Source organism: Convolutriloba macropyga, chromosome 10, assembly GCF_964194025.1.
Source record: "Convolutriloba macropyga chromosome 10, txConMacr16.3, whole genome shotgun sequence".
Taxonomy (NCBI): domain Eukaryota; kingdom Metazoa; phylum Xenacoelomorpha; order Acoela; family Convolutidae; genus Convolutriloba; species Convolutriloba macropyga.
The window spans coordinates 41,971,319-41,994,234 of NC_134477.1; the positions used below are offsets into that span (position 1 = coordinate 41,971,319).

At 35.8% G+C, this 22,916-nt stretch overlaps 1 protein-coding gene across 1 annotated transcript in view; it reads right to left on the minus strand.

Moving 5' to 3' along the window:
- The window catches only part of LOC142348553 (uncharacterized), a 210,259-nt gene that overhangs the window by 2,630 nt on the left and 184,713 nt on the right, over positions 1–22,916 (minus strand). The window contains exon 4 of the mRNA XM_075399938.1: positions 1,043–1,186. Coding sequence (XP_075256053.1) covers positions 1,043–1,186 — 144 coding nt within the window. The remainder of the gene's footprint in view (positions 1–1,042; positions 1,187–22,916) is intronic.

Sequence of the window (22,916 nt, forward strand, 5' to 3'; positions counted from 1 at the left end):
GTTTTTGAGTGGAAACCTATTTTACTTCCTAATAAATTCCAGATAACTGAAACGCTACACCATCACAATCAACGTCTTGGCCCGAAATCAGGAGTTATGTATACAATGGATTACACTGATTTGCATTTTAATGATTTTTATCCTTTTCGTGCAGTTATAATTTTGCCGGCTATGATAGCGAAAAACTGTCTGAACAATTCTTTGGTTATTTTGTTTTCTGCCCGAAGAAATTTTGTTTCAAATGAGAAACTTATTTACCAATTTATCTATTTGATAATTCTATCAATAGATTGAGAGGTTCAATTTTGGAAAAAAAAACAATTATAAACAAAATGTAGAAATCAAATGATTAAAAAATTTGTAATATTATTTTTGTAGGTATTGATGGCAAAACATATTGAATACCCAATCATTGATGCCAATCGAGGGAAACTTCTGCTCATATTAACTTTTGTATGTAAAAACTTCGTCAAAAATGCAACTAAATATCTGATTATTGTTACCCAATTCCGATAACTAAATAATTGACCCAAGAATAATTCTTCTTTTTGTGAAATTGATTAACGCATTATTCACTGCTTTAAAGTTATTCCTAATTAAATATTCTCATGTTTTTTTAATTAAAATCAATGAAAAAATCTACAAAAAAGAAAAAAAAACACATAAACCGACTAACGTCGGAAAAATTTCTTTCGAATGACAGGTGGCGCAAATTAATTCAGGGAATTTATTCTAGATAAATCTTTCTCTATGGATGCATACATAACAGACTAAGAATGGGTGGGTACCCCCACCTCCTGATTCTGCTTACGGCACCTCAACAGAGGCATTAACCACTCGGCTATCAGTGCCTTGACATCGTCTCTCTAACAATCAGTTTTGCTCGAACAACATATTTTATTTCGTTGTGCAAAAATTTTAAATCACAATTTATTTCCGGATAGAAATATTTAATTAGTTATTGAAAAAAGAGTATACTTTTAACAGAAAATGTTTTTGGAAGAAGTTCATTGAAAAAAACTGTTCTAAACAGCTGGCAAACCTGGTTGATCATCGTTTCTCCACAAATCGTCTGGAGCTACATGGTTAAAGACCTTGTATAACGATCTGTTTCCCCGAATTGCTTCGTTCACGCTGCTGAGTGTGTCGTCTTGTTCCAGTGGAGCAGGGATTCTCCGTTGAAATGCTAAAAGCTAAACTTTCTTTAACTTTGCCTCATTTGGGGGCAAAGCCATTGGTTTGGAATATGTTCTATGATAATGCATTGAGATGGCGTATAAAAAAAGGTTGAGGGCGATTAGATGTATTTAAAAAGGGGACAGCTGACTTTTGCAGTAACCCTTGCAAAATGTTGGAATTTCGTGCAGAAAATCTACGTCTTTTGCAATTTTTTGCAGCTTTTTGGATTCTGGGCATGCTAATGACTTAAATGCAGCTATGTACGAGCTCTATTTCTTACCTGTGGCAACTTTTAAAATCATCTTGAAGCAGCTTTTACTGGTTGCAGTTGTAATGAACTTGATTTCTGAGCACTCAGGCCATATTTGAAAACACACGAAACAGATCGTGCAAATACGTAAGAACAAGAGATTGCTTCCAAAAGTAAAAAAAAATTGCTGATTAACATCTTCCATCAGAGTTATAGATTTAATTGATGATACGGCAATGAAACTAACATCTGAGCAGTCAGAGCCATATTTGACAACACATGAAACAGAAGATGAAAAATAGCTTAAGACCAAGAGTAAAGAAATTGATGGATAACAACTTTGAGCAGAGTTAGAGATGTAGTTGACGACGTGGTAATGAACTTGACATCTGAGCAGTCAGAGACACATTTGAAAACCCATGAAAAAGAAGTTGTAATTTACTTAAGACCAGGACACTGCTACCAAGAGTAGATAAATTGATTGTTCACAACTTCAAGCAGAGTTATAGATGTCACTGATGACATGGTAAAGAACTTGACATCTGAGCATCAGAGCCATATTCGAAAACAACAACAAAGAAGAACCAAGATACTTAGGCCCAATATGCTCCTACCAAAAGCAAATGAATTACTTCGAGCATATATTTGAAAACACATAAAACAGAAAGGGCAAAATACTTAACACCAGGAGACTGCTACCAAGATCAAATGAAGTGCTGATTAACAAACTCGAGCAGAATTATGGATGTATTTGATGACATGCCATTGAAATTGACATCTGAGCGGTCAGAAACATATTCAAAAACGTAAAAAAACAGATGACGCAAAATAATTAAGACCAAGATTAAATGAATGGATGAACAACAACTTTAGGCAGAGTTATAGAATTAGTTGATGTTATCCTAATCAAATTGACATATGAGAAGTCAGAGCTAAATTTGAAAAAAAAAGATATGCGAAATACTTAAGATCACAAGACTGCTACTAAGGTTAAACGAACTGATGATTAACAAATTCCAGCAGAATAATGATGGTATTTGATGGCATGGCATTTAATTTGACAACTTATTAGTCAGATCCATATTTGAAAACAATAAAAAAGAAGAATCAAGATACTTAAGACCAAGATAATCCTACCAAGAGTTAATGAATTGATGATTCTCAATTTCGAGTTATACATGTAGTTGATGACAAGCTAATGTACTTGACAACTGAACAGCCACAGCCATAATTGAAAAAATTAAAAGAGAAGGTTTAAAATTCGTATGACCAAGAGATTACTATCAAAAGTAAATGAATTGATGATTAACAGCCTCGACCATAGTTATAGGTGTAATTGTTGACAAGGTAATGAAATTGACGTCTGAGCTGACAGAGCCATATTAGAAAACAACAAAAAAGAAGAGCCATGATACTTAGGACCAATATACTCCTACCAAAAGTGAATGGATTGATGATTAATTACTTCGAGCATATATAGGAAAACACATAAAGCAGAAAAGGCAAAATACTTAAGACCAAGAGACTGCTACCAAGATCTAATGAAGTGCTGATTAACAAACTCGAGCAGAGTTATGGCTGTATTTGATGAAATGCCATAGAATTTGACATCTGGGCGGTCAGAACCATATTCGAGAACATAAAAAAACAGAAGACGCAAAATAATTAAGACCAAGATTAAATGAATAGACTAACAACAGCTTTAAGCAGAGTGATAGATTTAGTTGATGTTATCGTAATCAAATTTACATATGAGAAGTCAGAGCTATTTTTGATAAAAAGGAAATGCAAAATACTTAAGATCACAAGACTGCTACTAAAGTTAAACGAACTGATGATTAACAAATTCCAGCAGAATAATGATGGTATTTGATGGCATGGCATTTAATTTGACAACTTATTAGTCAGATCCATATTTGAAAACAATAAAAAAGAAGAATCAAGATACTTAAGACCAAGATAATCCTACCAAGAGTTAATGAATTGATGATTCTCAATTTCGAGTTATACATGTAGTTGATGACAAGCTAATGTACTTGACAACTGAACAGCCACAGCCATTATTGAAAAAATTAAAAGAGAAGGTTTAAAATTCGTATGACCAAGAGATTACTATCAAAAGTAAATGAATTGATGATTAACAGCCTCGACCATAGTTGTAGGTGTAATTGTTGACAAGGTAATGAAATTGACGTCTGAGCTGACAGAGCCATATTAGAAAACAACAAAAAAGAAGAGCCATGATACTTAGGACCAATATACTCCTACCAAAAGTGAATGGATTGATGATTAATTACTTCGAGCATATATAAGAAAACACATAAAGCAGAAAAGGCAAAATACTTAAGACCAAGAGACTGCTACCAAGATCTAATGAAGTGCTGATTAACAAACTCGAGCAGAGTTATGGCTGTATTTGATGAAATGCCATAGAATTTGACATCTGGGCGGTCAGAACCATATTCGAAAACATAAAAAAACAGAAGACGCAAAATAATTAAGACCAAGATTAAATGAATAGACTAACAACAGCTTTAAGCAGAGTGATAGATTTAGTTGATGTTATCGTAATCAAATTTACATATGAGAAGTCAGAGCTATTTTTGATAAAAAGGAAATGCAAAATACTTAAGATCACAAGACTGCTACTAAAGTTAAACGAACTGATGATTAACAAATGCTAGCAGAGTAATGAATGTATTTGATGGCATGACATTTAATTTGACAACTTAGCAGTCAGAGCCATATTTGAAAACAATAAAAAAGAAGAAGCAAGATACTTAAGACCAAGATAATCCTACCAAGAGTTAATGAATTGATGATTCTCAATTTGGAGCAGAGTTGTACATGTAGTGACGTCTGAGCTGACAGAGTCATAATTGAAATCAATGAAGAAGAAAATGCAAAAGATTTAAGAACAAGAGACTTCGAGCCAGATCAAATGAAGTGATGATTAGCAAATGCGAGCAGAGTTATGGTTGTATTTGATGACATGGCTTTGAGTTTGACATCTGAGCAGTCAGAATCATATTCGAAATCACATAAAACCGAAGGTGCAAAACATTTAAGACCAAGAGACTGCTACCAAGGTTAAACGAATAGATGAAATAAAACTTCGAGCAGAGTTATAGATGCAGTTGGTGATATTGTAATGATTCTGACATCTGAGAAGTCGGAGCTAAATTTGAAAACAAAAAAGAAAATGCAAAATACTTAAGAACAAACGACTGCTACTAAGGTTAAATGAATTGATGATTAACAATTTCGAGCGGTGTTAGGGATGTAGTTGACGACATGGTAATGAACTTGACATCTGAGCAGTCAAAGACATATTTGGAAACACATGAAACAGAAGCTGTATATTACTTAAGACCAAGAGACTGCTAACATGTGTTAACAAATTGATTGTTACAAAATACGAGCAGAGTTAAAGATGTCAATGAGGACATGTTAAGGAACTTGGCATCTGAGCTTTAATAAAGGAGAAGCAAAATACTTAGGACCAATATACTGTTACCAAAATTAAATGAATTGATGATTAATTACTTCGTGCATTTATCTGAAAACAGATAAAACAGAAGGGGTAAAATACTTAAGACAAATAGACTGCTACCATGATCAAATGGCGAGATGATTATTAAACTCGAGCAGAGTTATGGTTGTTTTTGATGATATGTCTTTGAATTTGACATCTCAGCCATAGCCAAAATTACATAAAAAACAGAAGCCTCGAAAAATTAAAGACCAAGAGACTAATACCAAGATTAAATGAATAGATGAATAACAACTTTAAACAGAGTTATAGATGTAGTTGATGATATCGTAATGAACTTGATAAATGAGAACTAAGAGCTATATTTGGAATTAATAAAAAAAAAATGCGAGATACTTAAGTACAATAGGCTGCTACTGAATTTAAACGAATTGATAAATAACAATTTCGAGCAGAGTTATGGATGTATTTGATTACATGGCATTGAATTTGATAACTGAGCAGTCAGAGCCATAATTAATAACACAAAACAAAGAACGTGCAAAACCTTTAAGACCAAGAGACTTCTACCAAGAGCAAATGAGCCGATAATTAGGAACTATGAGTGGTGTTACAGATGCAGTTGATGACATGGTAATGAACTTGACTTCTGAGCAGTTAAGGCCGTATTTAAAAACACAGAAAACAGAACGTTCAAAATACTTCAGACCAAGAGACTTCTACCAAGATTAATGAGTTGATGATTAACAAATTCGAAGAGAGTTACGGATCTCTTGGATGACATGAAATTGAACTTGATATCTGAGCAGTCATAATCATATTCGAAGACTCATAAAACAGAAGGTCCAAAATACTTAAGATCAAGAGACTGCTACCAAGATTAAACGAATAGTCGGATAACAACTTCAAGCAGAGTTATAGATGTAGTTGATGATATCGTAATGAACTTGATAAACGAGAACTCAGAGCTATATTTGGAAACAAAAAAAATAAAAAGCAAAATACATAAGAATATTAGTCTGCTAATGAGGAAACGAAATGATAATTAACAAATTCGAGCAGAGTTATGGATGTATTTGTGTACATGGCATTGAATTTGACAACTGAGCAGTCAGAGCCATATTTAATAACATAAAACAAAAAGCTTGCAAAATACTTAAAACCAAGAGACTTCAACCAAGATTAAATGAACTGATCATTAACAAATTTGAGCAGAGGTAAAGATGTAGTTGATAATATCGTAATGAACTTGACATATGAGAAGTCAGAGCTATAATTGAAAACAATTAAAAAAGAAGATGCAAATTAATTAAAACCAAAGGACCACTTCCAAGAGTAAACAAATTGATAATTAACAACTCTGAGCAGACATGGGAGTGAACATGACTTCGGAACAGTCAGAGCAAAATTTAAAAAACATAAAAAAACAATATGCAAAAAACCCAAGCTCAAGACTATTCTACCAAAAAAATAAATTGTTGAATACCAATTCCGAGCAGAGTTAGAGATGTGTTTGAAACCACGACATTGAACTCGACAAATGAGCTGTCAGAGCCGTATTTGAAAACAAAAAAAAAAGAAGATACAAATTATATAAGACTAAGAGAATGATGACAAGAGTAAATGAATGATTGATTAACAACTTCGAGCAGAGTTATAGATGCATTTGATGACATGGCATTAAACTTGACAACTGAGCAATCAAAATCATATTTAAAAACACATAAAACAGATTTTTGCAAAATAATTAAGACCAAAAAAAATTTCTACCGAGAATAAATGAATAGATGAGTAACGACTTCGAGCAGAGTTATAGATGTTGTTGATGATATGGTATTGAACTTGACAACTGAGCAGTCAGAACCAAGTTCTAAAGCACATAAATCAGAAGGTTTAAAATACCTAAGACCAAGAGACTGCTACCAAGATTAAATTAATTGATGATAAACAACTTCGAGCAGAGTTTTAGGTGTAGTCAAAGACAGTAGTACTTTTAAAAACAAGTAGTTTTTACACTGTCTGAAAAAAGTATAAGATTATGATCATTTTTTCTCAAAAAAATTATAGATTTTCTCATATTTTATGTTTTTTTTTGTTAGAAAGTAAATAAATATACGAAGCCAGAAGAAACTCAAGATGCGTCATTTATTTGCCAATCGGTTTCGAGACTATAAATTACGCATAAAGTGCCTTCTAATTTAAGCACAAAGCTCAGAAAATGTGCACTTGACACCAATTCCGTGGACATAATAGACAAACATGTCAAAAAAATTGTTATTATGCCCTATAATTTTCGGTTTTTGAACAGTTTGGAATAGAAAAGTATCTGTGTTTGATCTTAGGTATCAAAAATAGACTGATGATTGTGGAAACAGTATCGAAAAGTTTTCTATATAATCAAAATGTTGGTATAAACGAGCAATGATAATGCGTTTATTTGATAAAATTTTGCTAAGGTCGCAAAAAGCGTTTGATTGATTAAAAAAAATCCGAACGCGTGGTGTTCTCCCTTATCATGGTACCTCTTCTTTAGCGAAATATACTTCAGTTTCTATTAGCCTCAGTTTTTATAAGCTGATTAATTAGATAGATGTGGCATCGTAAGTAGAAGATCTGCGCGCTGTTAAGTGTTAGCCGTATCCGAAGTCTTCCCTTTTCCACGGTATGTCCTGATTTAAAGATCTACATATATGATATCGGTCGTAAGACAGCGGCTTTTGCTGAATTTTTGGATTTCCCTAATTCTGATCTCGCAGGCCAGCCGATGGAGGCGTTGATGCATCAAGAATCAGCACTAGCAAGTTAACGGTGAAGAATGTTTAAAACTATGCGTTCAACTTGAGAGTAAGAGTGAATCCGTTCAAAATATTGAGCTTTGCTGGGGCTGATAGACTCCAGACTGGCATGAGTGGATCTTTGGTTGTCATCAAGCAAAGAAAGTGAGCTGAATTACAACCAAACAGAAGCATCCCACCATTGTTCCAAATCAAAAAATCAAGGATCTGAGTCAGACAAACTGTAAGACAAATTGTAGGGGTAGGAAACTCTAGAAAAACGTTTTGAGGAGGTCAGTTTTCGAGTCTCAAAGTCAAAGATAGTTGAAATTATACAAGTGCAACATTCAAAAAGCTAATATTCAGTATGATATAGGCTCAAAAAGGCTACAATTGTGTGCAATCTAAAATGAGATACTCTCGGAACAGCCTAGAACCTCCAAAATGCTTTAAGCACCAAGCTATATCCTTGATTGAAAAAGTATGCCTATCTTAAGAAAGCTAAAATTTAGTTGGTTCAGCGATAGAAAAGTGATACAAGTACATTGTGGAAGTCAGTGTCTCAAGATTTGTACAACCAAATCTTAGTTCTCAGATCTTGATTTGGTAAAATCTACGCTTAAAATTTTACGCTACTAAATTTTTGTAAGGTCCATTCTTCGAACGATGAGAAATGATTCAAGTACCTATGCATTTACCGCATCTTTTACCATGTAAGCTACGTGATGTTAGAGGCCCTCATAGAGAGAGTGAATTGTTTAAGAAAACAACTTTAGGGTGGTAAAGCGTTTGAAAAGTCACCTCAGTAGACATATTTTATGACAATTATTAAAAATAGCTTTATAGTCTGATTTTAAAAACAATTTTCTTATGGGAAATAAAGCATGGTAGTCCTGTGCTAGAAGAGGCGACAATTATGCAGAGGAATACTGCTTATGGTTTTATTTACTGAGGTCTTGCCGTTTAAGGTAAGCGAAAGCATGGTTTAAAATGCAACACAAAAACGTTCAGAAGTTTGTCTAAAGAGCGTTATTATCGTGTTTTGTACAATCAAACACAAACTATATAAGAGAAAGGGGGAAAACGATAATTTTGGAAAACTATGCAAATGTGGTCTTAGAACGTTAAAGGTCAGTGGTTGGAGGCGTTGATGCATCAAGCATCAGCGCTAGGGAGTACATGGTGAAGATCGTTTACATTTATGCTTTGAATACGAGAGTGAGGATGCGACCGCTCAAATTTTAAACCAGTGCTGGGGTTGATAGACTCCAGACTGGCTTGAGAGGTCCCTTGGTTATCAGCAAGCAAAGTTAGAGAGCTGAAGTGCAACCGACCAGAAGCAACCCACACTTGTTTCAAATCAATAAACCAATGATCTGAGTCGATGAAAAAAATCCAAACCACAAAAGGCTATCTGACAGACTGTAAGACAATTTGTAGGGGCAGGAAACTCTAGAAAAGCGTTTTGAGGAGGTCATTGTTCGAGTCTAAAAGACAACTATAGTTGCAAAATTCAAGAGGATAATATTCAGTATCACACATTCTATGCAACGAAATGAGAAGAAAAGATAACTTTGTAGAAAATGTGGTCTTAGAACCGCTAAAATTCGTGTAGATATTCAATGAAACTTTCTAAATTTCTTAATGACCTCCATTTATTACGCTTACGAGCTTCTAGAAATGCAGAGCAGTCAGAGCCATATATAAAAAAACATAAAACAGAACGAACCAAAATACTTAAGACCAACAGACTGCTACCACGAGTAAATGAATTGATGTTTAACAACTTCGAGAAGAGTTGAATATGTAGTTCATGACGTGGCAATGAATTTGACAACTTAGCAGTCAGAGCCATATTTGAAAACACATAAATGAGAAAGGGCAAATTACTTAAGACCGAAAGACTTCTACCAGGAGTATTTGAATTGATGAATTACAAATTCGAGCAGAATTAGAGATTTACTTGATGAGACGGCAAGGAACGTGACAACTGAGCAGTCAAAGCCGTTCTCAAAAACACATAAAACAGAAGGTGCAAAACACTTAAGACCAAAAGACTTCTATCAAGATTAATTGAATTGTTGAAAAAAAAACATCCTGCAGAGTTATTGATGTATTTGAAGACATGGCGAGGAATTTGAAAACTGAGCAGTAACAGACATATTGAAAACACATAAAACAAAACAAAAGACTGTTACTAAGAGTAAATGAATTGATGAATAAAAACTTTGAGCAGAGTTATAGATGTAGTTGATGACATGATAATGAACTTGCCATCTGACCAGTCAGAGCAATATTTGAAAACAATAAAAATGAAGATGCAAAGTACTTAAGACCAAGAGACCTCTACCACGAATAATTGAATTGGTGATTGAAACAACTAAGATCAATTAAAACAAGTAAAATAAATTCAGTCGACATCATAGTTGAACAAGTCAAATAAATCATGATTATACCCAATAATTTTATGTTTTTGAACAGTTTGGAGTGAAAGGTTACTGAATTTGATCGTCCGTATCAAGAATAGACTGATGACTGTTGAAAAAGCATCAACAACTTTTCCGTATAAACAACATGTTGTAATGGACAAGCAATGATAATGCGTTTGTTTGAAAACATTACGTTATCGTTGCTAAAATTGTTTGATTAGGAAGAAGTTCTGTACGCACGGTTTTCCCCATTATCATGGCACCTCACTCTTAGCAAAACATATCCGGGTCGAGTTTTTTTTTGCCCAAAATAAAGTAAGAGTGGGGCTGCAATGGGAGGATTTTTTTAGGAAAATTCAGCTCAATCATCTTACGTCTTTTTGGGCTGCATTAGGCTTCCAATGGGGGAAAAATGATGTAAGAGTGAGGGGGTAAAAGACAGAATAAACCCCATTTCTTATATCTTTTTGGTTTGTCAAGGGGAGTAAAATGACGTAAGATATCGGGGTTAATTTCTCCATTGCCCCCGAAGTCTAATGTCACTTTAGCCCCCCTGACAGACGAAAAGAGTGGGGAAATTTTTGTTTTTTAACCCCTCACTCTTACACCATAAGCCTAATAAAGCCCAAAAAAACAAAGTGTTTTGAACTGCATTTTGATGAAAAATCTTTAATCAACACCTGTTGCGATAATAACAGTTAAATAAACTGCCAGTGTAATAAATTTTAATGCCTGATCGACACTGGAAAAACACTTCAGCATTAGACTACGAGTTTATCACACTCTTTTATCGCCACTGTTGCTAAGTAAACAGTGGCGATAAAAGAGTGGTGATAAACTCGTAGTCTAATGATGGAAACAGTTTGATAAACTTGTAGTCTAAAAAAACATGAGCGTGGTGTGTTGTGTGTTGTGTCTGCGTGCGTGCGTGTTTGTGTGCGTGCATGGGTACGTGTGTGCGTGCGTGTCTGTTCGTGTGTGTTTGTGTGCATGTGTGCGTGCGTTTGTATTTGTGTGCGTGTGCGTGCGTTCGTGTGTAAGTGGTGTGTGCTGAATGTGATGTGATGTGTGTGTGGTGTGTGCTGAGTGTGGTGTGAGTGTGTGTGCGTGTGTGTGTGATTGTGGTCGTGTGTGTGTGTGTGTGTGTGCGTATGTGTGTTTATGAGCGTGTGTGCTTGGGTGCGTGTGTACTTGTGTGTGTGTGTGTGTGTGAGTGTGCGTTTGTGTCTCTGTCTGTATATCTGTGTGTGGGAGGAGGGGGACATGAGGACAAAACAAAGAACAGATGCGAAGAAATATCACTTACCTTTGAAAATGTAATTGTCCACAAAAAGCAAATGAAAAACCAATAAGAACGTGTTCAATTTTGAAATGATCACAACAGGTGTTGATTAAAAAAATTACCACACGGTTGTTATCGCCCTCGAATATATCATAACACCTCGTAAGTATCATAACATCGCAAGTGTGTGTGTGCGTGCGCGTGTGTTTGCGCGCGCTTGTGTGTGTGTGTGTGTGTGAGTGTGTACGTGCCTGTGCGAGTGAGTGTGTGTGTGTGTTTGTGGTTGTGTGTGTGTGGATGCGTGTGTGTTTGTGGCTTTGTAGATGAATGCTTGTGTGCGTTTGTGTGCGTTGGTACGTGTGTGCGTGCGTCTCTGTTCATGAGTGTTTGGGTGTGCGTGCGTGCGTTTGTGTTTGTGCGCGTGGGTGTATGTGTGATGTGTTTGTGGTGTGTGTGTGTGTGTGTGTGTGTGGTGTGTTTAAATGGTTTGTGTTGAGTGTGATGTGAGTGTGTGTGTGCTTGTGTGATTGTGGCCGTGTGTGTGTGTGCGTGTGTGTGTTTATGAGCGTGTGTGCTTGGGTGCGTGTGTACTTGTGTTTGTGTGTGTGAGAGAGTGTGCGTTTGTGTCTCTGTCTGTATATCTGTGTGTGGGAGGAGGGGGACATGAGGACAAAACAAAGAACAGATTCGAAGAAATATCCTTTAGCTTTAAAAATGTAACTGTCCACAAAAAGCAAATGAAAAACCAACAAGAATGTGTTCAATTTTGAAATGATCACAACAGGCGTTGATTAAAAAAATTACCACACGGTTGTTATCGCCCTCGAATATATCATAACACCTCGGCTTTGCCTCGGAGTTTGATAACTTCTCGGTGGCGATAACAACCGTGTGGTAACCTTCATTGCATTGCAGCCTCATTCTTACATCATTTTACGCCACTCTGAAAAAATTACCCCCTCACTCTTTCACTATTTTACCCCTTTGGCAGCTCAACTCTTACATCAGTTTACCCCCTCAATCTTACATTGTTTTAGCCCCCATACTTCAAGACCGCCAGTCTTGAGCCCACAACCTTTGTACCCTCAGCTGGTTCTCCTTAACCTACACATCATCAAAGCTTGTCCAACTCTTGACGGCCTATATATATATATATATATATATATATATATATAAAAATATATGCATATATATATATATATATATATATATATATATATATATATATATATATATATACGACTAATACTTGTTAGAGTTGCCCCTCTCAACAAATTACCCCCTCACATAATTAATTCCTCGAAAATCCTCCCATTGCAGCCCACTCTTACGTTGCAATTTTAGTCAGGGTGGTAATTCCCCAAAAGTCCTCTCATTGCAGCCCAATTCTTACATCATTTTATCCCTCTGAAAAAAATACCCCAACACTCTCACATCAATTTAACCCCCATAGACAAATTACCCCCCCCCCCCCACTCTTACAACAAAATGGGAGAATTTTATGGAGGACATTCGACCCGGGTACTTTACTTTCTGTTAGCCTAAATTGTTACAAAAAGCTTGTTAATTAGATAGATGTGGTATCAAAAGTACAAGATCTGCGCGCTGTTACCGCTGTTGTAAGTGTTAGCCATATCTGAAAGCTGTTTTACCACAGTGTGTCCTGATTCAAATATCTGCATATACGATATTCATCGTAAAGGAAAGGGGTTTGGCCAACTTTCTGTGTTTCCTTAAAGTTGATCTCGGAGAGCTAGAATCTCAAAGGCCAGACGTTGGAGGCGGTGATGCATCCCAGGTCGAGGTGGCCAGACCGAATTTAACCATGATCAGACAAGTTTCGAGGGCACACATGTTCCCGGTGCGCTCGAATTACGTGGTCTGGAAAATGCTTCGAGCGCACTATTGTCTGTACAATGGTCCGGAACTTGCTTGATCAGAGGCCACTTTGTTCTGGGACGGTCTGATCAGAGATCACTTTGGTCTGGGACGCTCTGATCAGAGGCAGTTTTAAGCGCACATTAGTCTGATCAGAGGCCGATTCGAGCGCACACTTGTCTGACCAGAGACCAATTTGAGCGAATTTTTTTTTCAATTTTTTTTTTGTTTTTTTCTTTCTGACTTTTGTTGTCTCTGGTAAGAGTCAACAATAAAACAGCATTCTGATCAGAACTTCATCTGAAAATCTGATGGGTTTGATCAGAACCAAGGGGTCCAGCTGATCACAACTGCCGGTCCCCTCAAGAAAAGATTTTGAAGCAAAGTAGATCAAGGCGTTCTTATGCAAAGCTGTCTAAGTTCATTTATTCAGTTAAAAGCATCAATCAATGGCATACTCAGTAATTTTTTGACCATTTTTTTCCGATTTATTTTCATTAGCAATAGTTTCAGGATTGGCATTTTGTTAGTTGAATATAAGATTGATAAAATGATAGATGAAATGAATATATCATAACCATATTGAGAGATTTGTTCATGTTCAAAATCATTCTCTGATCAGATTATTTCGAACGCACTTCAGTCTAAACAGAGGCAAATTCGAGCGCACTTTTGTCTGATCAGAGGTGATTTCGACCGCACTTTAGTCTGGGACAAAATTTCGAGTGCACTTTAATCTGAACAAGGGTCTGGAACTCGTCTGGACAATGGTTTGGAACTTGTGGGTCACTTCGGTCTGGAACTCGTCTGATCAGAGGCGGCTTCGAGCGCACTTCGAGCGCACAATGATCTTTGAGCGCATACTCGTTTGATCAAAGGTCACTTCGGTCTGGGACGGTCTGATCAGAGGTCCCACTTTTCTGAAAGGGTCTGATCAGAGGCCATTTCGAGCGCAACCTCAACCTGGGATCGAGAATCACCGCTAGCGAGTGCATGGTGTTTACTAATATAATAAGGGTGAGAGTGCATCCGTTCAAACTGTGGAGCTATGCTGTCGCTGATAGACTCCAGTCTGGCATTAGAGGTTCCTCGGTGGTGATCAAGCAAATATTGTAAGCTGAACTGCAACCGACCAGAAGCATCCCACACTTGTTCCAAATCAATAAATCAAGGATCTGAGTCGGTGAAAAAGACAAAACAACAAAAGACTGTCAGACAAACTGTAAGAAAACTGTATGGTAAGGAAACTCTAGAAAAGCGTTTTGAGGAGGTCAGTGAACGAGTCTCAAAGACGAGGATAGTTGAATTTATACAGGTGCAAAGTTTAAAAGGCTAACATTCAGTATGATGTAGGCTCAGAGAGGCTAGAATTGTGTACGGTCTAAAATAAGACTCCTAGAATAGCTTAGAACCGCCAAAATGCTTTAAGCACCAAGCTAAATACTTGATTTAAAAAGTATACCTTGTTTATGAAAGCTAAAATTTAATTTGGTCAGCGCTAGAAAAATTATACAGTTATATTTCGGAAGTCAGTGTCTCAACAATTGTAGAAACAAATCTAAGTTTTCAGATCTGGCCTTAAATGCGCTTAAAGTTGGTAAAGTCTACGCTTAAAATTCTACGCTACTAAATTTTTGTAAGATCATTTTGTCAAACGATGAGAACTGATTCAACTACCTAAGTATATAACGCATTTGCCACTGTGTAAGGTACTTGATATTAGAAGTAATTTTAAAAATAGGTCTTTTTGATTAGGTCTTAAAAATAGGTCTTAGAGTTGTTCAAATCGAACAAAACCTGGTATAGAGAATCCCGTGTGTAGTTAAAAGGTAAAACAGAAACAATTTTTGGTATAGATTGCCTAGGAAAAAAGTTAGTTTTTCAAACGGAAATTTGCGAATTTCGCGATTAGCGAATTTTAACCGTAGTTAATTTTGATTGGGACAAGATGTTGTTCAAACTGAACCAAACTTGGTATGGAGTATCCCCTGTGTAGGCAGAGTGTAGGGAAAAAGAATTTTTGCTATAGCTTGTCTAGGAAAAAAGTTAGCTTTTCATACAGAAATTCGCGATTAATTCGAATAAGTAATTTTAAAAATAAGTCTTTTTGATAGAGTCATAGAGTTGTCCAATTTGAACCGAACTTGGCATAGAGATTCCCCTGTGTAGGTGGAGAGTCGGAAAAAAAGAATTTTTGCTATAGCTTGTCTAGGAAAAATGTTAATATTTCATACGGAAATTTGCGATTATTTGGAATAAGTAATTTGAAAAATAGGTCTTTTTTAACGGGTCAAGGATTTGTTCTTTCGCTTCGGTTGGCTTTTAGTTTGATTATATCAATGTTTATGATGTGATGATAATGATATATGTTTATGTTGTGTTCATCTTTCTTGAATGAGTGTCAAAAAAGGTCTTATCTTATTAGAGGTTCATTTTATTCTTTATACTGATAGATAGACACCTTGAATATTTCTCACGATAGCAAAAAAGGCAATATATCCTATTAGTATAAAGATGTTCATGTACCTCACGTAAAAAGGACTTTATTTATCTGGATTTGTGGAGTTTTGGAACCCTCTCTGTCTTCATCTTCAAGGATCTGCACTGCACCCCAGCAGGTAATTTTTTTCCGTCTGGTGAACGCACAAAAGTCTGAACATGAACGCACGATGGTCTGGACATGACCGCACGATGGTCTGGGCATGAACGCACGAAAGTCTGAACATGAACGCACGAAAAGTTTTCGTGCGTTCATGTCCAGACTTTCGTGCGTTCATGTCCAGACCATCGTGCGGTCACCAGACCATCGTGCGTTCATGTCCAGACCATCGTGAGTTTATCCGTGTTTCCAGACCGTGTAATTTTGAACGCAAGGCACCCCCTTCGTGCGTTCATTTTGGTCTGGACATATCTGTTTTCGGTCTGGGACCTCAGCCTGGGTAAGCAAACGCATTTGCTACTGTGTAAGGTACTTGATATTAGAGGCCCACTTCTGGAGAATAAAATTCTTAAGAAAACAAATTACAGTGGTAAAGCGTTGGATAAATTAGCGCAGGACGTAAGTTCCAGTCCCAAACAAAAAATTCCATGAAAAAAAGCGATGCGATGGAAACGTTCAAAGCACTCCTTAGAAGAGTTTAGAAACACCAAGGCAATCGACACATTCTATCACATATAGTAAAACTGTTTTGAAAGTCTGATTTATAAAAAACTTTTCTTATGAGAAATAGGGCATGGTAATACTGCGCTAGAAGAGGCAACGAATATGCAGAGGAATAGTGGTTCGGGTTTTATAAACAGAGGTCTTGCCGTTCAAAATATGCAAGAGCATGGTTCAAAACGCAAAAAAAAACGATCAAAACTTTGGCTAAGAAGCGTTAGAAACATGTTTGTTTTGTTTAATGAAACTTAAACTATGTAAAACAAATTGCGAAGAAAGGCTAATTTTGTAGAAAATGTGGTCTTAGGACATCGCAGGTTAGCCGTTGGAGGCGTTGATGGATCGAGAATCAGCGCTAACGAGTGAATGGTAACGAATGTCGACAAAAAGCTTTCAACATGAGAGTGAGGATGCACCCGTTCAAAATGTAAAACTATGCTGGGGCTGATAAACTGCAGTCTGGCATGAGAGGTTCCTTGAATGTCACCCGGGTCGAGGTTTTTGGGTAAATTTTTGTAAGAAATGCGGTGAATGCGGTGAATTTTCGTAAGAAATGCGGTGATTGCGGTGAATGCGGTGAAAAAAATAATTCACCGATTTTCACTGCATTACTTACAAAAATTCATCGCATAGACTATTATGGCAAATTAATGTAAGAAATGCGATGAATGCGGTGAATGCGGTGAAAAAAAAATAATTCACCGCTATGCGACCCCAGGCCTGGGTGTCAACGCTAAAAAGCGTCATATTATGCTAGATTTTGTTGTGGGCTGAAGTATCCATATTGTTTTCAATAAAAGTAAATGGATGCAGATGAAAGTGGAAAGTGTTGAAAGCAGACAAAAGTAGTGAGAATATCAAAAAAAAAATTATTTTTAACCATTCTTTCTATATGATGGAGCAAACAAAACGACCCCCCAACCTAGGTTTTCGAACTCTTGTACTAATTTACTTTCAATTTATACTTGCAATTTTTCAAAAAAAAATCAGTTGGATGCAGATGAAACTGGAAAGTGTAAAAAGCAGACAAAAGTAGAGAGAATATCAAAAAATTTTTTAAACCATTTTTTCTATATGATTGAGCAAATTATCGACCCCCCGACCTAAGTTTTTGAATTCTTGCTGTAATCTAATTTCAAATTATTTTTGCAATTTTTCAAAAAAAATCAGTTGACTGCAAGTGAAACTGGAAAGTGTTGAAAGCAAACAAACGTAGTGAAAATAACAAAAAATTTTATTTTTAAACCATTTTTTCTATCTGATGGAGCAAATTATCGACCCCCCAACCTAAGTTTTTGAACTCTTGCTGTATTCTGCTTTCAATTTTTTTTTGCAATTTTTCAAAAAAATCAGTTTCATGAAAGTGAACCTGGAAAGTGTTGAAAGCAAACAAAAATAGTGAAAATAACAAAAAAATTTATTTTTAAACCATTTTTATATTATGATGGAGCAAATTATCAACCCTCCTACCTAAGTTTTTGAACTCTTGATGTAATGTACTTTCAAATTATTTTTGCAATTTTTCAAAAAAGTCAGTTGCATGCAAGTGAAATTGGAAAGTGTTGAAAGCAAACAAAAGTAGTGAAAATAACAAAAAAAAATTAAATCTAAACCATTTTTCGATATGATGGAGCAAAAAATCTAACCCCAAACTGGGTTTCTGCACTCTTGCAGTAACCTACTTTCGAATTATACTTGCATTTTTTCAAAAAATTGGTTGGATGCAAATGAAACTGGAAAGTGTTGAAAGCAGACAAAAGTAGTGAGAATATCATAAAATTTTATTTTTAAACCATTTTTCGATATGGTGGACCAAAGAAATCGACCCCCCAACCTAGGTTTTCGGACTCTTGCGGTAATCTACATTCATTATATACTTGCAGATTTTCAATAAAATCAGTTGGATGCAATTGAAACTGGAAAGTGTTGAAGGCAGACAAAAGTAGTGAAAATATCAAAAAATTTTATTTTTAACCATTTTTTTCTTTATAATGGAGCAATCAAAACGACCCCCAATTTAGGTTTTTGAGCTCTTGCAGTAATCTACTTTCAAATTATACTTGCAATTTTTCTAAAAATTCAGTTGGATTCGGATGAAACTGGAAAGTGTTGAAAGCAGACAAAATAATGAGAATATCAAAAAATTTTATTTTTAAACCATTTATCGATATGATGGACCAAAGAAATCGACCCCCAACCTAGGTTTTCGAACTCCTGTGGTAATGTAGGTTTAATATATACTTGTAAATTTTCAAAAAAAATCAGTTGGAAGCAATTGAAACTGGAAAGTGTTGAAGGCAGACAAAAGTAGTGAAAATATCAACAAATTTTGTTTTTAACCATTTTTTCTATATGATGGAGCAATCAAAACGACCCCCCAACCTAGGTTTTCGAACTCTTGCAGTAACCTACATTCGAATTATACTTGCATTTTTTCAAAAAATTGGATGGATGCAAATGAAACTGGAAAGTGTTGAAAGCAGACAAAAGTAGTGAGAATATCAAAAAATTTTATTTTTTAAACCATTTTTCGATATGGTGGACCAAAGAAATCGACCCCCAACCTAGGTTTTTGAAATCCTGTGGTAATCTAGGTTTAATATATACTTGTAAATTTTCAAAAATATCAGTTGGATGCAATTGAAACTGGAAAGTGTTGAAGGCAGACAAAAGTGGTGAAAATATCAAAAAATTTTGTTTTTAACATTTTTTTTATATGATGGAGCAATTAAAACGACCCTAGGTTTTCGAAATCTTGTGGTAATCTACTTTCAAATTATACTTGCAATTTTTCAAAAACTTCAGTTGGATGCAGATGAGAACGGAAAATGTTGAAAGCAGACAAAAGTAAAGAGAATATCAAACAATTTTATTTTCAAACCATTTTTTCTATATGATGGAGCAAAAAATCGACCCCCCAACCTAAGTTCTTGAACTCTTGCTGTCAAAAACTTGCAAAGTATACTTGAAATTCTTTCAAAAAATTAGTTGGATGCAAGTGAGACTTGAATTTTCAAAGCACTGTCGAATTAGGCGAAGAAATTGACGAATTTTAAAAAAACATTCGTTTATAACTTTTTGAAAAAGACATGATAGAAGGTATATGATAGCTCATGTTGTTGCCTAAATAACGTACATTTTTAGCTGATCTAAAAAATTCCAATATGCTGGTTTTTATACAAAATTTTCAATCAACTGTCGGGATAGGCGATCAATATGTCGGACTTCATGAAAAAAGTTTGTTTATAATTTTTTGAAGAAAACGAGATAGAAGATGTATGATAGCGCATTTTGTTGTACTAATAACGTACTGTTTGAATTTATGCAGAAATAAAGGCCAATATGTTGATTTTTATAAGAAATTTTCAAAGAGCTGTCGAGATACGTGAACAAAATTTCGGACTTCATGAAAAACGTTTTTTTTTTAATTTTTGAAGAAAACGAGATAGAAAGTGTTTGATAGCCCATTTTGTTGCTTTGATAACGTATTTTTTGATTTCATGTAGAAATAAATGCCAATATGCTGATTTTTATACAAAATTTTCATTCAACTGTCGAGTTAGCTGATCAATAAGTCGGACTTCATGAAAAACGTTTGTATATAACTTTTTGAAGAAAACGAGATAGAAGATGTATGATAGCGCATTTTGTTGCACTAATAACCTACTGTTTGAATTTATGTAGAAACAAATGCCAATGTGCTGATTTATATACAAAATTTTCAAAGAACTGTCGATTTAGGTTAGAAAATATCGAACTTCATGAAAGTCATTTCCTTATAACTTTTTGAAAAAGACGACTTAGAAAGCGAATGATAGCCCATTTTAATGTGGTGATATTTTTGTGTCTGAATTTATATAGAACTATTATCACTTTTTGTTAATTTATATCCGAATTTTCCAAAGAACTGTCGGTTTAGGTGTAAAAATTTGTCATTTTTGTCAAACTTCGACTAAATTCGACCAATTAAAAGCATAAAACATACAAGTTTTTGTTATCATAATAAACTAGAACTCACGCTTCCAAAAGCCATATAATTAAATTTTCAAAGCGTTGCCAAACAAGAGAATGCGAGGGCAATGTTTAGACCGAAATCAGATCGTTTTTCGCAAAATTTTCGAATTTTCAAAGTTGTTTGGTTTAATAACTTTTTTTTATTAATCCATTTTTTACGTGTTATATCATTTTCTTGCTCATTTAATACTCTTTACGAATATATAAGTGTCAAAATATTTCGATTTAGTTTCATTGCTAAATTTTTCGATTCAACAAATTTTGCTGAAAATAAGCCAATTTCAGCCAAAATCTCAAAAATCGAGTTTTGATTCCTGTAATTTTTCTATTTTTTTAAACCTAGGTTGAAGCCCCAGTTCATGCTGATTCCAAAACATATTCATTTTTTAAACTTGGTTCAGTAGTTTTCGAGATATAAGCCTTTTTCTGACAGATACCAGTCCCAGGCCCAGTTCCATCCAACCCGACCAATTCAGACCTTTTTTTAAAGTTCTTCTCGTTTGAATTTTTCTTATATCACAGTTGGACTGTATTCCTTGACTAGAGAGCTTCTCCAATATATTACTTTTACCATTTCGTAATTTTACTTCATCTTTATAGCGACTAACCCAGATGAGAAAGTGAAAGTTTCGTTTACATCCGCCATCCGGTCGATTGACATGCTCATGCTTGCGCTGTCAGGTCAAGTGACAGCAGGGACGCTGTTACTGCAGGCGTCCGTACCTCCACGAAGTAAGCGTGTACAAAGATGAAAGTAAAGTCAAATAGAAAGTTTCAGAAGGTCACGGAGAGAGTGAGAGAGACGAAAGAGAGCTCCAAATATAGAATGCGTTATACATCACGGCACATCACGAATAATACGAGAGACATCACGAATGAATCCAAACGTCGCAACCAGTCAACAAATCTCCAGCAACCACACCTGAGGAGGGAACATACACACCAGGACAGCAGAATATCGTAATTATAACCCATACAAAACGTATATCTCTCGTCAAGGCGAATTGGATAGGCTATATGGCAGTACCCGATGAGGGCGTACTATAAAATCTATACTATTATACTATTGACTGGTTCCTGGCGTTTTGTTGAAGAACTTTGATTTTTTTAAATGCAATTTCAGATAAGACTGTTGCCTTTTCGTTTTTGAAGGCTTATTATTGAAGAGCTTCAGAAGATCATCATATAGAACCCCGTGACAGCTCGAGGCCCAGATGTTCGAGACACCTATGGATAGAAGATAGAAGATAGAAGATAGCTTATGGATAGAATTTGTTGATAGAAGATCAGCTTTTGGATGGTTATTTTTTAGCCAAACCTCATGGTGTTGGTTTTCGTACATGATGTTTTGGATTGCGAGTACGGTGTTTGGATCTTTTCCTTGTGTGCCCCCCCCAGCTTAGTGGGTGCATACTGCTTGCACCCCCAAAACGCACGTAACATTTACTAATAAATATCACGTACAGGTAGTATAACTCGGGAGCATAACCAACCTATTTGGGGCCCAAGCGGTAAAGATCCTGTTAATTTATTTATGAAATATGTGTATCATATTTATTACTGTCTCTTCTAGCTGCGTCCAGTTTTTTGGGGGAACATGCATGTATTGTTTTCCGCCGTCGGAATGCTCAGAGATCATTTGTTTTTCAAGCTTTGCAGGGCCTTAAGTCACTAGACAGCCGAAAAACAAATGATGTCGAAATCCATGGTAGTAGTAGTAGTAGTAGTAGTAGTAGTAGTAGTAGTAGTAGTAGTAGTAGTAGTAGTAGTAGTAGTAGTAGTAGTAATAGTAGTAGTAGTAGTAGTAGTAGTAGTAGTAGTAGTAGTAGTAGTAGTAGTAGTAGTAGTAGTAGTAGTAGTAGTAATAGTAGTAGTAGTAGTAGTAGTAGTAGTAGTAGTAGTAGTAGTAGTAGTAGTAGTAGTAGTAGTAGAAGTAGTAGTAGTAGTAGTAGTAGTAGCAGTAGTAGTAGTAGTAGTAGTAGTAGTAGTAGTAGTAGTAGTAGTAGTAGTAGTAGTAGTAGTAGTAGTAGTAGTAGTAGTAGTAGTAGTAGTAGTAGTAGTAATGGGGGAAAAAATTCAACCTCTCCTCCCCGCGGTGTCCCCTGGGGTAAGTGATGCAGCAGCTGTCCCTAGGGCAGATGCCTAGTACCACCGAGCTAACGAGGCAAGGGTCTTCTAGTTGGTGGCGCGACTAGTTGTATATCAGCCTAAAAAACCCAATGCAATGAGTTCAAACAAAAATGGCCCCGAGTCCCGGGTAAGGGGTGCTAAGAATCTCCCGTGGAATAGAAACCTCAGAATTGGAACCCTCAATGTCAGGACACTGGCTCAATCAGGTTCATTAGAAAGCCTGAAAATGGACCTGAAGAAGTACAATTTGGACGTTCTGGGAGTGCAGGAAACAAGACTGGAGGAGCAGGAAATAGATCTTGGCGAGCACAAGCTCTTCCTCATTGA